General features: G+C 44.6%; 1 protein-coding gene across 4 annotated transcripts in view; it reads right to left on the bottom strand.

Moving 5' to 3' along the window:
• Positions 1 to 15,478, bottom strand: part of LOC142586856 (amblin-like) — a 63,783-nt gene extending 48,305 nt beyond the window's left edge. Inside the window, exons 1-3 of one of the 4 annotated variants that reach the window (XM_075697727.1) lie at positions 15,335 to 15,478; positions 14,608 to 14,643; positions 5,327 to 5,509 (exon numbers count right to left, since the gene is read on the bottom strand). In XM_075697727.1, the coding sequence (XP_075553842.1) occupies positions 5,327 to 5,509; positions 14,608 to 14,643; positions 15,335 to 15,386 (271 nt within the window). In that variant the 5' untranslated portion in view covers positions 15,387 to 15,478. Of the gene's footprint in view, positions 1 to 5,326; positions 5,510 to 14,607; positions 14,644 to 15,178; positions 15,314 to 15,334 lie in introns of those variants that run through there. The other 3 variants (XM_075697729.1, XM_075697730.1, XM_075697728.1) reach the window with 3 other exon arrangements.
• Positions 15,479 to 16,150: the final 672 nt, after the last annotated feature.

Below are 16,150 nucleotides of genomic sequence, written 5' to 3'. Positions count from 1 at the left end.
CGCAGGATGTCCATGTTGTCGCTCGAGAGCATCCTCTCCCACTGTTCCTAACTCGGGTTTCCTACTCTGTATACCTGATCGCTCTTCTGACAGGCCCATGTTACGTAGAAGGGGATTGGCTTATCTCCGCACCACGGGCATGTGTCACCGTACTGCGTGGGGTAAGCTTTGCTAAGGCTGTTTAGCTTGGGGAAAGCGCCTGTCTGCAGTAGTCTCCACCCTACTGCTTCTTGTCTGCTTAGCTCTTTACATGGTTGTGGGTATTTCATTCTCACCGTGAATTCTTGTGATGGCAATGCTCTCACTCTCGTTGATCCCCAGTAACTATTGATCTGATTTTCACTTCGTCGAAACACACCTGAAACACTAGTTATGAGCGCATAGAGCTTCTATTTTCTACGTTCGTTCGGCGACTCGGGTGTCTGTAGGCCTGACGAAACGCGTCCGCATAAACAGGGTCCTGCGTATTTCGCGGCACCCGTTCGAAAAAAATTATGTTTTGCGCTCACCGCTGCATGGGTCTTGCTTAAGTTGTGCTGACAGATTTAATTTTGGAGCCAACGTCGTTTAGTATAACACTTACCACAGGTAATTCCCTGTTTGTAAAGAAAAACCTCCCTGACATATAACCGGTGCATGCAACTGATGTCTTTCTCACGAATGGTTATTCTGAGGATGTTAGATCAGGGAACATTTCACTCGATATTAGCGATCACCTACCTGTATTTCTAGTTGCTAAACAGCAAAAAAAAAAAAACGGCGATCTATATCAATGCGTTCTATTACATTCCCTACACATGATAATTTTTGTCAAGAACTAATTCACACGTCAGGGAATGACGTTTTAAAAGTAGACAACGCAAAGATTACAGTCAATACGTTTATTGAAAAGTTCAAACAAACATACGATAATTGTCCTCGAATTATCTACTGCTCATCTAAAAAAATGAGGAAGGCGGGGATCGCACGAGACCTGTTGCACAATATTTACGAAGAGAATGTAACGTAGAATACATTTTTAGCTTGTCGTGACCCACAACTATTGAGCAGCCTTGAACATTTCGTAATGACTTAAAGAATAATATTATAAAAGGTAGGAAACTACTTCATAACATTTTAGGGACTCATAGGGTAATTCCTCTTCCGCTTGCAAAAATATAAATAAAGGGTTAGGAACACCCAAATCAAATAGCCTAGTTAACTAACTTACAGACAACGACAACGTTGCAGTGGCAGTCAATTCTGTAATACATTTAATGATTATCTAGAGAACTTAGTTATTGCTGGAACATCTGATCACGCTACGTCATACATGAAGGACAAATGCCCAAGTATTATGTTGTCAAGGCCTACTTCTGAAAACGAGATCTATGAGACAACCATGCAGCGTGAAAATAGTAACCGCTGTAATTATGTTGATTCAAATCAAACCAAATAATCACGTTTCCGAAATAATTGCACAGCCACTTCCAGATTTTATTAACCTTCGCGAGTGAACAGCAACCTTTCTCTCTATATTACAAACCGCTAAACTGTGCATTTTGCATAAAAACGTCGATTGAAATTACGTAGCAAACTACAAGACCATATCAATTTTCTCGGCATATTCTAAATAATTGAAAAAAATATTCATTCACAGTAAGCGGAATGAATTAACAAACACAACCTATTTGGGACGCACAATACGGCTTTGGAAAAAATCGATCTACTGAACTTGTACTAAATTACCAGAAAGAGTTCATGATAAATCGCATAAGATGTCAAGAATTAGTGCTTGACGTTTTCTTTGATTTCAGCACGGATTTCCATTCTCTGAATTGAACTTTGCTTTACAAAAGCTAGATTTACGCGGTGTATGCGGGGTGTCCCATTAGGTATTTTAACGCGTATATAAGCGAAAGGAAACAATATATATGTCTAAATAATTTGGTTTCCACGATTAAAGCAAATTCTCATATTATATATATATATATATATATATATATATATATATATATATATATATATATAAGAGAAGAAAGGGGGTTAACCGAGGGGCCCGATTTTTATTAGTAATATCATGACAAGCCAACAAACACTGACACCAAGGACAACATAGGGGAAATTAGTTGTGCTTAATAAGTGGAATGAAGAAACGATAAATAATGGAAATTAAAGTGGATGAAAAAACAACTTGCCGCAGGTGGGAACCGAACTCACAACCTTCGCATTTCGCGTGCGACGCTCTACCAATTGAGCTACCGCGGCGCTGTTTCCCCATCCACTTTGTTGGGTATTTATGTGTACTAGTAAACCCTGGGGGTGTTAGCCAGCGCCACCACTCACAGACCTTGGCGGCGGACGTGGAACGTCCTTGTTGCCACAGGCGTCACGAGAACGTGATCTTTTTTGGGTGAAGGCAACTGGTCAATAAACCCACATATGCTACCTGAAGGCATCAATGTTGCCGGATTCGAGACCCTCGTTATGTAATAAACGAGAAGAAAGGGGGTTAACCGAGGGGCCCGATTTTTATTAGTAATATCATGAGAAGCCAACAAACACTGACACCGAGGACAACATAGGGGAAATTAGTTGTGCTTAATAAATGGAATGAAGAAACGATAAATAATGGAAATTAAAGTGGATGAAAAAACTACTTTTCATCCACTTTAATTTCCATTATTTATCGTTTCTTCATTCCATCTATTAAGCACAACTAATTTCCCCTATGTTGTCCTCGGTGTCAGTGTTTGTTGGCTTCTCAGATATTACTATATATATATATATATATATATATATATATATATCTATATATATATATATATATATATATATATTTGTTAAACAAAGTTCGTCGTTTAGGCCGATGATACGAGTGTATTTTTTACACAGAAAGATATTAAGCAGTTAATTCAGAGAGGAAATTATATTAGAGAAGTGAAATGACTGGGCTTGCTCCAAAGGGCTAGTAATTATTGCAGACAGAAACTAAGGCGCTTATTTTTCGAGGAAGAGCCAAGCAGGTGCATATGACTCCTTCTCTCTATCTTAATAATAGCATAACGCAAATTGTCGATCAAGTTAAAACTTTAGGTGTCATATATTCAAATAACGTGATATGGTACACAAAAGTAGAGCAATTAGTAACAAGAACGGCGCGTATACTTGGTATAATTTATCACAACCGTTATCTACTTCTGTTGAAGACAATACTTTTTACTTACCATACGTTTTCTAATTTATGCTCACTGCTGTTTTCTCGTATGGCGTGACACAATGCAAACACTGATAAGCTTACAAGACTTCAAAATTTATTGCATGAATTATTGCTAAAAAAGGGGTTTATACATTATGTTAGTTATACGCAACAAAAATATAGGTTCACAGGCAGGCAGAATCTTTACAATTACAACATTTGTAAAGGGATAAAAAAAGGAACCTAAACAAAGAGCAATAATTTCTGAGCTAGCCAACCTAAATCCCACTGTCAATAAATATAATACACGCCGGCATAATGGTTGGTTAATGCCTCGATCACGTACAAAGTATGGCGACCAGGTTCTTCGCACTGTTATTCTAAAGTTTTCATATTATCGTATTTGCACTGATGTAAACATAGAAAATATGACTTAAGAAGATGTTGTATAATGGTTCTAATAATTTTAATGCTAAGTTACACAACTATTCATTATACGTGTTATTTACCCAATTGTTTCAGTGTAATCCAGTTCTCTGCCATTTGAACATGCGTGTATATGTTCCCCTCTATTTTGTGATGCCTGATCAATACCTATTGTATCTTGTTAAACATTGTCTCGTAATAAGTCTGAACTATTGCTAGCGTAATAATGAGCACATCTCTTGCTTGATATCTTACGGTCTGTTTACTATTAGATGTCAGTGCTTTGCAGCCCTTTTGTAGGTAATGGGAGTTAGTCAAGCTGGTATTGGGCACCCTTTTACTCCCACCATGATTCATCTACGACGCAATAAAATAAAGGTTCAATTCTATCTATCTATCTATCTATCTATCTATCTATCTATCTATCTATCTATCTATCTATCTATCTATCTATCTATCTATCTATCTATCTATCTATCTATCTATCTATCTATCTATCTATCTATCTATCTATCTATCTATCTATCTATCTATCTATCTATCTATCTATCTATCTATCTATCTATCTATCTATCTATCTATGCTTATACCTGCGTACAGACAGTTTATGTATGCATGTACCTACGTTCTCACGCCATTGCAGTGGCCCAAGTCGTCTACCAGCTTTGGCGACTAGGTATGAGCTTGTGGCTGTGGTGTCGTCTTACCCCTTGCATCATCATCATTGCAGCTTTCTCACCCGACTATCGTCATGCAGTCGTTGTCACACCATCGTTGTCATTCAATCGTGTTTATGCCGCCATTGTCAGGCTGTCATTATAATTGAGCCGTCGTAATGCCGTCGCGGTCTTGCCATAGTCATTATTCTAGCTTTCTCATTCGCTTGTCGTCAAACTATCGTTGTCACGCAGTCCTCGTCATACACTTGTTGTGATCCCATTGCCATCGGGCTGTCATTTTCTTGATATAACCCTTACACCCCATCGTTTCATCAACGTGCTCGTATTGTCGTCATGGTGTCGCCGCCATGCTCCTTTTGTCGTTACGTTGACATGATACCTTCTTTGTTATTACAATGTCATCACTACGCTGTCGTCATACAGTCGTCGTCGTCATGACGTCGGGCTTCTGAGTTATCTTGGCATGCGAATGCCGTAGCAAAGTGGGCCGGTACCGCAGACAGTGCATGTCGCATATAGCCGAAACCATGGGATTGCCCTAAGGGCCAATCGTGGTTCTAAATAGACGTCATTTCATTACTAAGATGTGTCACTGCAATACTTCTATGGTAATCGCATTATCGTTGACCGTCATCGTGAGATGGGTTCTGGCATCATTTTTCTTGTTTTCTGTCTTGAAAAATCTGCATAATGTACCTACTCTTCAATTTCAGAGGGACTGTAATTAGGAGCAACTGAATAACTTACACCAAATTAAATGGGAACGCTGGAAATTTACGTAATCGAGCCTGCAAGTTTATGTGTGACGTACATAGTAGTACACCAGTGACAGCTGACAATCAATAGCACTAGTTCACTTTCTCGACGAGACCTCTCCCGCTCAGAACCAAATGCACCTCTCCACTAAAGAGGCGTGCCCAATATACCACGATTGTTACCTGCAAAATGAAGCATACTGCATAGAGGGCAAGTTCAAAAAGCACGTTCCCATAGTTTTATATAGTTAATTAAAAAGAGGGTCGTGAAATATACTGTCACTCACGTTCGCAAAACTTCTGGCATGCCTCCTTTTTGAGGAACAGGTTCCTGCCAGTACCGCAAACTCCAGCAGTGACCTCTTTACAGCGTCCTACATGAGGGTCGAAATACCAGGCACCGTACAATGGCTGACACGTACCAATATGCGGTCGTTTGTGGCAGGTGTCTTGTAGCTCTGGCGGAAGAGCTGAAAAATTTTAGTCTAGCATTAGCGCGAAGAATCCGATGACTCATATGCAAACGTGTCAACATCAAAACGATGCATTACAACCGACATGGCGCATATCGACGCCTCTCTTCGTATTTATATTCTTCATGCTGCACACACGAGTTCTGTGTAGCTAGCAGAATAACAGATTCATTTGCCGTGGCTGATGCGCTTTTATGAAAATGTTGGCCCCCAAATCTGGAATAATGTACTTTTTCGCTTAGCGACCGCAGGCGTGATGCGCTGCACAGGCGGCGCTACGGAAACTGCAGTCAAGAGAGCCCTCGACGCTGCGTTTTGTGACCCTTTTCACGGCAATCCTACCTCTGCCATGTTTGATCACACGATGGAGTGTCTCATCGAACTGAGGCCCATGGAGTACCTCAGCTGCCTCCATTGCCTTTTCTTTCTTCTGAATTAAATGCGGATCAATGTATCTTGAGCTTAGTTTGTCATTCGCTTTCAAGCTGCCTCTTGTCATGCTTCTGAATCGTTAACGTGGTTCGCTGCGGTCAAATGCTAGACAGGCCCCAGGCTCCCCCTGGAAAATTAAAACTTTCCGCCTATGTAACCAGGTGCGCGACCGGACTAGTTGGTGTTGATCAATCAAGTTTATCAGCGCGAATTTGGGACAGAGGGCGGCGAAAGAAGTAGACGTAGACAAGCCGGACATCAAACCGTAACAACTGTTCGATTTCTTGGAATCACATTTCAGGGGAACCTATCGTAGTGACCGCATATTGACACTCTGAAAACCAACCTCTCAGGTGCTGTTGGAATACTGAACAGGTTGCGACATCTTCTTCCATTTACAGTAAAGCTTTCTATATAACATTCACTTACATAATCACACTTTTCTTATTTCTTTCTAGTGTAGGCGTCAGCGACACAAATCTAGGCTCGTTAAAAACAATACACAATCGGGCACTACGGGCTATACGTAACGTAAGGCGCAGATAATGGATTGCACCATACTATAACAGACGCAAGAACTTGCAGACGCAGACTAATGCTGGAGGCATTAGCACAATACGAAACGTACTAATTATTATTTTTATCGAAATACTCACTAAACAATGTACGTACAACTTTAGAATGCATATGATATGTAAGCCAAGGTCGAGAACGTGATATAAGTAAAAGAACTCCCCAATTGTCAAAATCCTAAATCGTTATATCTTGGTACTAGAGCTGATAAAATGTGAAATATCTGCTCAGAAATTTAGGAAGGATGTGCTGGAAGGGTTAAAATAGTACTAAAACAATTACAGATGTAGTATTTCATAGCTTTACATTATTGTATTATCCAATATGATCTTGCTGTAATATGTCTTGACACATTTCAAAAGATGCGAGTGCTCAAAATGTCTTTAGGTACAATGATTTCAAATGAACGGCTAAAGAATACGCAAAATACCCCACATTTTAAGCGCAAGCTTTTCTTGTTTCTGCCTTAATGCTGGAGCCGCAGTGGTGTTATGGCCCTGTGAGGCAATTTTTCTCTTTTGGCCGTGCCGCCCAAGGCCTTCTTTCTAAGATTCTCTTAAAGCAACACTAAAGGCAAGTAGTAACTCGATGTGGTCTGTGTAAGTGCCATTCCAGAAACCTCGCAACGCTTGTTTCGTGCCAAATAAAATGCTTAGTTTACGAGAAAATTGTATCTGAAGGGCACGAGTACCTCTATCGCAATTCAAATCTTTTGGCACCCAACCGGTGAGCAGTGACGTTGCATACGCCATCGCCGCCATCTGCGCGCGTCATGAGCGAAACGGCGCCTAACAAATGGCGTTACGGCGTTTCGCCCACAACACAAACGCCTGGCGATGGAGAAACCGAGGCACGACACAGCTGTGAATCAAGTGGCATGGACGGCACCAAATGGAAATGGAATTCTCTGCTACTTGCAGTTTATGCGAGTTTCGCGAGCCATCAAAACCAGCGCAGCACTACGCGATAACGAGACTACCAAAACGTGAAATAATGCGGGGGAAGAGTCGAGCGAAAACGAAACCGTTCGATCACCCGCGTCGTTGTCAAGTCAAACAGCTCTTTTTTGTAGAAATGAAATAGAACTGGGACCATTAGCATTTTCTTTCCCTTGTAATGTGGTACAAAGATGTTCTTGTAACGCGTGGTTGTGTACTAGTGACAATTTAAATGAGGAGTGCCTTCATCATCGGGCAAGCAGTGAATGCCCCGGGGGAGTCTCTAATCGTGCACACCCTCATTCACCTAAATTTCTCTATTACTAAGGTTCCGTTTGTGGTAATATTGTGACGGTGTAGGTGATATGCAGCGGTGTTTAATTAAACGCAACAGCGAGTGCTCCAAACCACTCTATAGGAAAACAGTAGACCTTGCCTTCGTTCTCGTGCTGCCGGCACACTCCACGCTGTAACATAAATCCCCGGGCGCAAAAGCGCCATCCCGAGGCTGCCTAAGGCATATGGTGCTAGTCCGAGTGGTGGGGCTTGAGCCACGATGCGTGTAGAAGTTCTGTAGCCGGGGCCGCAGACACAGGGGGGCAACAACAGGGGAGGCCTCGTATGTCAAGACAGTATATTGGCGGACAACCTCATGGGGTCCAACGTAACGGAGCAGCAGCCTTTCGCAGAGGCCCAAGGGACGAGAAGGCCACCAGAGCAGGATAAGTGAGACAGGATTCAAGTGGGCATCTCGGTGGTGGTGATCGCAAAGCGTTTTATGAGCAATCTGAGAAGCTACAAGGTCGTCACGGGCAATGCGAGGGCAGTTTCAGTGCTTGCAATTGCATCCAGAGGGTAGGATGGAGTCGAAGATGAATCCGTGGGAAGCAATTATTATAATGGCAGGAGTGTGTTGCTGCTATACAAACGACAGAAAGGTGAATAACGCGCAGTGTCATGTCGCGAAGAGTTATAAGCGAATCCTGATGATCTTCCAACACATGAGTAGCGAACATGTCGGTAAGCCCCGGACCGGGAATTCATGTTATAGTATGGTATGTGCTGGCAGTGCGAGAGCACAGGTTGGCGAGGTCGACCCTGCAGTAGTCAACTCAAGCTGAGGATGAGTGCCAGTGCTGAAACAGTACAGGGCTGCAAGGAATGCAGCATTATCCAGTGGAATAACTTGCGTCATGAACTGAAGTTCAGAATGGGAAGGTACGCTCAATTATTCTGAACTGCATCAATGGTGTTGGGTAACGTAACAGGGCGGGTTAAGAGAACGTCTTGAACAAGACATGTCACTTAGTCTCCGCAATAAGAGCAGGGAAGGGCGCCGTTGAGAGGTATGTTGCGGCAAAGGGCGACAGACGATAGAATTGGCCGTCACTATGGTGGGGTCGATCTAGCCGAAGAACGACGGAAGAGCAGTCGATAAGCGCAGATTGCAGTGTCAGAAAGTCAATACCAAGAATCAGATCAGGAGGGCAGCGGTCGATGACGGCAGGCGTAACACTGCCAGCAATGTTATTACATGCAGTACATAGGCCAAGTATGGCCGTTGTGCTGCCATTGGCAACTCGCACGGCAGGGGAGGCGCTAGCTGTGAGTACTTATGGTTTCGGTGGAAGACAGAGCTCATTACAAATATCTGGGAACGTGTGTACTTAAGCCGGTCATGAGCAGACCATCAATGAGAACGTCGATACGGTTCCACCAAAGAGCAGAGGTCAAGAGAGGATTTGCGGTCCCTGTCGTCAATGCAGCTTCACCTCCTGGCGCTGCATTATTTAGTTTTCCGAGTTGCGACAAGGATACGATGGAGACGGCGAACGTCGACACAGCGGGGAGCGGGACTGTCGAGCTTGAGACGAGGGCGAACGGCTCGGATTATACGACGGAGCGGCGATGTCACCACTTGGCCGATTGGAGCAAGCATAAAATTGGCCGCATAGGTTACATGCCTAGCTGCGATCAAAAGTGATGTTGGGACGTGGAGATGAGTACTAGTGGCTACGGCAGTACCGAGAGATCTGGCCGACGCGACAGCACGTGAAACAGATCGGCTGGTTGTTTGACGTTCGCCATTCAGCTGGATTTGGATAACGCACTGGTCCAGCGATCCAGAATAAAGGATCGCTGGACCAATGGCCTTCAGTTCCCGACGGACGATCTCTGTCACGGCAGGTGAACTTGACGGCTGACTAAACGCTGGAGCGTTAGTCCAGGAGGAAGTAGCCGCCGCGTTTGGCAGGTGACCAAATCGTTCATCATTGCGTCGGCTTTTAGGTTGTTGGAAGCGTCGGCACGCCTCAAGGACGGCATCAACTGTCTCGCAATCCTTGCACCAAAGCAAATTGAACGCCTCGTCTGCACTTCCCTTTCGCAAATAACCGACTTTATCCGGTTCCGACATGTCTTTGCTTTATTACAAAGAGCCAGCACGTCCTGTATATAGGAAATATGTGACTCTGTGGACGATTGAGCCCGTGCTGCAAGCTCTTGTTTGGCTGATAGCTGACGACCTTGAAGGTTTTCCTAATACGTCATGCATCTTTTGTTTGCAAACTTCCCAGCTGGTCAGATCTTCTTCGTGCACGTCATACCACACGGAAGCCGCGCCTTGGAGGTAGAAAATTACGTTGGCAAGCACGACTGTCGCCTCGCATCTGTGATGGTCGCGGACGCGTTCATGCCGGGTGAGCCAGTCATTCCCGTCCGTGCGACATGTGCCGGTAAAATGACTGGTTCACGAGGATGCGATAACACTAGATGTGAGGAAGCCTGGGTGGATGTGAACGGGGTCGCGTCCTTTTAGGACGTCCTGACGTAACGATGTGGCGTCCAGCACAGAGATCCAGTGCAGTTTTTTATCTAGCTTATCCAACACCTCCACCAAATCTGACGGCGTAGGAAATCTCCACCGGTGTTTAGTTAAACGCAATAACCAGGGCTCCAAACCACAGGATCAGGAAACAGTCAACCTCGTCTCCCTGCGTTCTCGCGCTGCCGACACGTACCATACTGTAACAATATTGACGCCTTAGATATTCTCGAGCACTAATCTATGACTTTAGCTTTTCTTAATCTTTGCCTTTACTATACCTTTAAATAAACAACTGAAGAAAAATATGCCGACGACTGTGTACCGACGTTGGCGTGACGACAATGGTATGACGACAAGAGGATGAAGATGGAATGAGGAAAATGGGACGGCCACAGAGGCATGACGATGACGGTATGAAAACAGATGAATGATGGTGTCAATCTGGCGAGGATGGCATGACAACGGCGGAATAATGACGATTGTGTGACGACGTCGGGGTGACGAGAGTCGGACGATGAAACTGCTGTGAAGACGATGGCATGAGAACTACAGCATGACGACGGGATATGACAACGAATGCCCGATACCGACGGTTTTGCGGTCACGCCATGACAAGGGCGGATTGATCACGATTGAATGACGGCAGTATGACTACAATAAAATGGCGAAGAAATAATGATGTTGATGGGACGGCTAAGCAGGTATGACGACGACGACATGATCACAATGGCATGACATTACTTAGTTGTCCCAATAATGAAACGACAGCGTTACGACAGCAGCATGATGAAGACTGTGATGAGAATGGTGAGATGGTGACGGCATTACGAGAGGCGGATGACAAAACTGGAACAATGACGATGTGATGACCACAAAGGCATCACGAAGAAGAACACATGCGTAGTGGCCTAAGTTATTAGACAACTTGCACCACTCGGTCGGAATAAAAGGCGTGATGTCGAAAGCAAGAGAAAAGTGAAATGATTCTGATCACAGTTCTGATCTCTCCAGTCCCAAAGTCGGAATCCATGGCGGGATTCTCCGACCCGCCGTACTTGGGTGGAGGGGGACAGGGCGCTCGTTGTCCGCTCTCCACGGATAGGTACTTCTCGACCCGTCTAGCCATCACCTCCTCTTCGGAGGGCTCTTTTTGGGCAGTTTGTAAAATTTCTCGAGCGTGCTGCGTTGGTTTGACTTTATGTTGGTTTCATCTAACAGGTACTTGAGAAGGTTCCAGGTGCCCCCTCTTCGCATTCAGCCATCTATCGAGTTGCACACCTCATTCCACTGTTTGACGAGTGTCGTGCAGTGCTCCTCGATGGCATGGTGGACATCCGCGATCTTATTTCTCAGTCGGCGGTTCAATCTCTGAGCCTTCCACCTCTATAGGAAGGATCGTTGCACTTCTATAAGATGCGCCAGGCAGCTGTCCATCTTCTCAACCGGAAGATCCGTTAGCACCTTTCTGGTAACGGTGCCGACGTCCTCCCTCAACTGCGCGGTCCATTGCTCCAGGCTCGGTTTGTTTACTTCGTTCGCCCTTTCTTTTCTGGTCTCTCGGAAAGCGTCCCACTCGAGAAACTGGAACTTGCGCAGCTTCTTTTGTGTGATCCGCAGGCTCGTGGCTCATATGCCACTTCCCAGGTCTTAGTTGAGGTTGGACCAGCGCAGTGATACCGCGTCCCACACGAGGGTCAGGGGCTGGGTGGTGTCTCGACTCGTCGACGTGCAGCCCCTCATGGAGAGCGCCGGGTCAGTGATTTGTTTGTGTCGGAGGGATTGCCCCAGACGTTGTAGGGGGCATTAAAGTCTCCGGCGACCCCCAGGGGCGAGCTGCGGGCCAGTTGTACCGCCTTGGTCAGCAGCATGCAGCTTCAACCTCTGTCTCAGGTCCTTAGGGCTACAGTAGACGTTTAGAACTAATGGCCTGTCTCGATTGCCTATGGCCGCATTTGGGATAACTTCTAACATGACGTACTCTAGCTTGGTTCCCGTCATCTTCAGATCGTGGTTAACGTGCGTGGCCTTGTTGCTGACGAGGACCGCGTCTCCTCCTCCTCCTCCGTAGTCGTGCCTGACTTCCGACCGGTGACCAGGCAGTGCGATGTTAGAGATTGACGTTTCTTATAATAAAATAACGTGCCGTTTCTCTGAGCGAGAGCGAATAAACTGCTGTAGGGGTGCCTTATTGCGTTGGAAACCTCTGCAGTTACACTGCCATATCCTAACCTGACTAGTATGCGCAGCCATCCTGTTTTTGTTAGGGACGCTGTGTGGCTAAGTCAGGCTGCTAACCTTCGCACTTCATGTAAGAGGTTCGGAGACTTTGGGCGCTACAATCGGGGCCACCCCGTCGTCTAGGTACGCCTCGATCTTAAGTAATGTTAAGCTCTTCAATGACGAAAAAATCCTTTAAAATAAATGCGTTGTTTGTCATGGATTGAACCCGTGTCCTATACATAATCAGGCAACCTTGTCTGAATCTATTTAAGACACACACTAGGCGCGGCCTTTGAAGCGGCGTCGCCAGATGGCACAGCGTGTCTAGAGGGAAGCCCGAGAAAGTAGTCCACGTTCAGCACGCGCCTTTTACATGATGCGGTTAGGCGGTGGCAATATGATGCGTAGCTACAATGCTTCACTGCTACATAAATGAAACATAAATTAAAATGTTTCAGCATTCAATGGATTATACACGTGATGATTATTGTCGTTGCTTTGTTTCTATAATTCCGTCTGAGTTGCGATATCTTGCTTTGAAAACTCCTACATCACCTGAACCCGGTAATGTTTTTACAGGCCCTGAGCCTGTCATTGCCACAAAGTTCTTTCGCTAAAATTGTTCAAGATACGTATGTCACGATACTGGGGAATACGACTATAAGAAGAGGCGGTCGCCCAATGACAAAACGACCTCACCCGCCACAAGTTTACCGACTTTAGCCCAAAGATCATTACTGCTTTGTATTACTACATACAATGAACACCAATGAAACTTCTCTCAGGTGAAGGTGCAACTACACTGTAGCGGACAGGTGACTTTAGAATCGGTTTAATGACAATGAGACCGTATTCGCAAAGCTTTCCTTCTACAAAAGATGTTGGCCGTTAGATGGCCGCCATAGCTGACAATGCAACCTACATCACAAATGACTTGCATGTGGTGTTGCGTAGGCCCATAGAGTAACGTTTTTCTGCGAATTTGGACCCTTGTTTTCTGCCTCAGCCTAATGACAGCTACAGCTGGCGCGCCGGGGCTCAGTGCTCCTCGCGGTCGCAGCGCATTGCACTGCCGCTGCTTGGAGACGTAAGCCGAACGCCTCCTCGAGGGATGCGGCTTTACGCTCGCTGCAGCCTCCCAGTTTTCGATTCGCGTGCTCTGACAGCCAAAATTCTTCGTCCCAGTGTTCCGCGGGTAATTTAATTTCTCAATATTCAAACGTTGATATGGCTTGCAAAGAGAGCTCGCTTGCATCTCCTAATTACAATGAGCCCTCTGAAAATAGACGCTAAGAAAGTAAGAATGATTTATTGTTAATTGGCGACTATTTACCGCGTGTCCCTCCTCACCCCATAGTCGCCACCACTGACAATATGTCTCCGCAGGAACCGTCCTTTTTTTTTTCAGAACGGCTATACTAAATTAAACAACCTGTATATAAAACCAAGCACAATCAAACAACCTGTATATAAGGTTAGGGATCTCATTTGCAAGATGCGCGCGTCATATTGAGCGCAACGCACTAAGACCATAGGCGTTCTGCCAAAATTCCCATTACTCCTGCGAACTTCCGCCCTTTTCCAAAACAACTACTTCCATGACAGAGCCCACGGTCTATACTCTTTCTACCGGCAGCGTTTATGCACAGCTTGGGCAATCTAGAAGGCACAAAAACAATGGCTATTTTTTTTTCATATTTCCGCACGAACTTCGGCGAGCACATATCACCAATTGATATACTAATTTGCTTTTCGTGTTCTCTCTGATAGAATAAATCGACTAAATGACACAGAATTGCTTATTTATTACGAAATAAGTCTCTTCTGAAAGTTTTCCTACGCATGCATTGAATCTCAATGCTGGCTATTTTAAATAGACACAGTGCAGTGACAAGCCTTCTTGAGAAAAACGAACTTTGTTGTACCCCGCTGTCATAAAATTTTATGCAGCTTTAGAAAAAATGCGGTATTTTTTCATAGAGCAGTAGAGCTTAAAGGCGACAACGTTTTGAAAAGCACCTTCCTGGCTCAAGTACAAGATCAAAGTATTACTTTACACAATTGCTGGCTTCTAAAAATTCGAGAAAACGAAACAGTTAAGATACCCATTGGTGGCTGCTTCTTTCCAAAAAGTCCGCCTCCTGAAAAGAAATAGTATATGTTAACTGTTCCTAAAAAAACTTAGCATTTCTTTTATCATCGAAAGTCAGTATTCTCGACTGATTCATCTTTTATTATTCGATACTACGAATCTAGCTAGGAACAATGAACATATAATTCGACCCGTAATTTAACGTTATCATATGCATCCATACTATCTGTTGAGAGTAAGATCTGTTGCGATGCATTATCCTTAGATGAGTAATGTTATCCTTTATATGGCGAGGGAATGCTCTAATATAACTCATGAGACCTAGTTACCTGAAGTAACGGTTGACGTGAAAACAAGCTTTGAATTATCGGATAGAATAGCACGTTTAACTGCGAATACCTTTCTTAGAACACATAAAGTTGTACAACTAAACAGAGCCTAACGTTTACTAAGAGAGCCACATCAGGATTTCCGCTGTGAACGCATATACAGCGCTGTTTATCTCAAGAACAGTACCTAACATTGCGTACACTCTCCAAGAGCCGAATATAGATGGAGTTATTGTTTGTGACGGCGCAATTTACCCCGAAAACAGAGGCGCTGAATTTCGAGCCAGGCCGTGCTGAAGTGTCTCTTTCGCAGTAAAAATACAATCACCCGAGGAACAAAATCAGCAGAAATGTACAGCTCGAAGTGATCGATGCGTCACATTACGTGAACCTGCGACCATGTAGGCTTACCTTTGACGCAAACTGTGCAGATCAGGAAAAAGAGTAAACGCAATAAAATCATGGTTCGGTATTCGATTTCCACTTATCTGAATAGTGCAGCTTTGTGGTCAAGTGACACAGCGTTGGAGCTAGCCATATATACAGCCGCAGTTAGAAAACAGCCATTCACAATGGCCATTTTCTTATATCTTGAAAAGGCGCTTTGACACAACAGAGAAAAGTGTGGCTCTGAAGCGCTTTCTCTGGAAATGTTTTGTCGGAAAACAATCGGGCGCTGCCAGTTTTATACACACGCGTTTGACATCTTTACATGTACTTGCCGCTCCTACATCCTATTTGCCCAAAGAATGACCGGACTGCTTCTAGCATGAGCAGTTCTGAATGGCTATTACAAAGTTATTGTAGTTCTGAGTGATGCCAACAGAGGACATATATGTTGGCGGACAGATCTAATGTGCACAGTTGTTGTGTAACAAGGTGCAAGTCACCTTTCGGTTTGGGTCGGCGCATGTTTGCTGGTCTTGCGTGCCACAAACTGCGAGAGCATCGGAGGCGCAACGACACAGAGAGCTGTGTCGAGACGAGCAGAAAGAAACGTGTTCGACCACATAAGAGAGCCGCGATCTTCGAGCACATCAGAAGTCTGCTTTTCTGCGCAAGGTCGAGAATTGCTCGGAAACCACGCCATCATAATAGGTGGTGAATACAAATCCAGCGACCCTTTCACCACCATCTGCCTAGGATGGTCAACCAAGCAGGCGCCGCAATGGAGAAGCAAGTTTACACAGACTAAGCTGCCTTCTTGCCTCAGACACCACGTTATCA

This window comes from Dermacentor variabilis, chromosome 7, assembly GCF_050947875.1.
Source record: "Dermacentor variabilis isolate Ectoservices chromosome 7, ASM5094787v1, whole genome shotgun sequence".
In the NCBI taxonomy this organism is placed as follows: domain Eukaryota; kingdom Metazoa; phylum Arthropoda; class Arachnida; order Ixodida; family Ixodidae; genus Dermacentor; species Dermacentor variabilis.
This window is presented reverse-complemented; position numbering and strand designations above follow the sequence as displayed.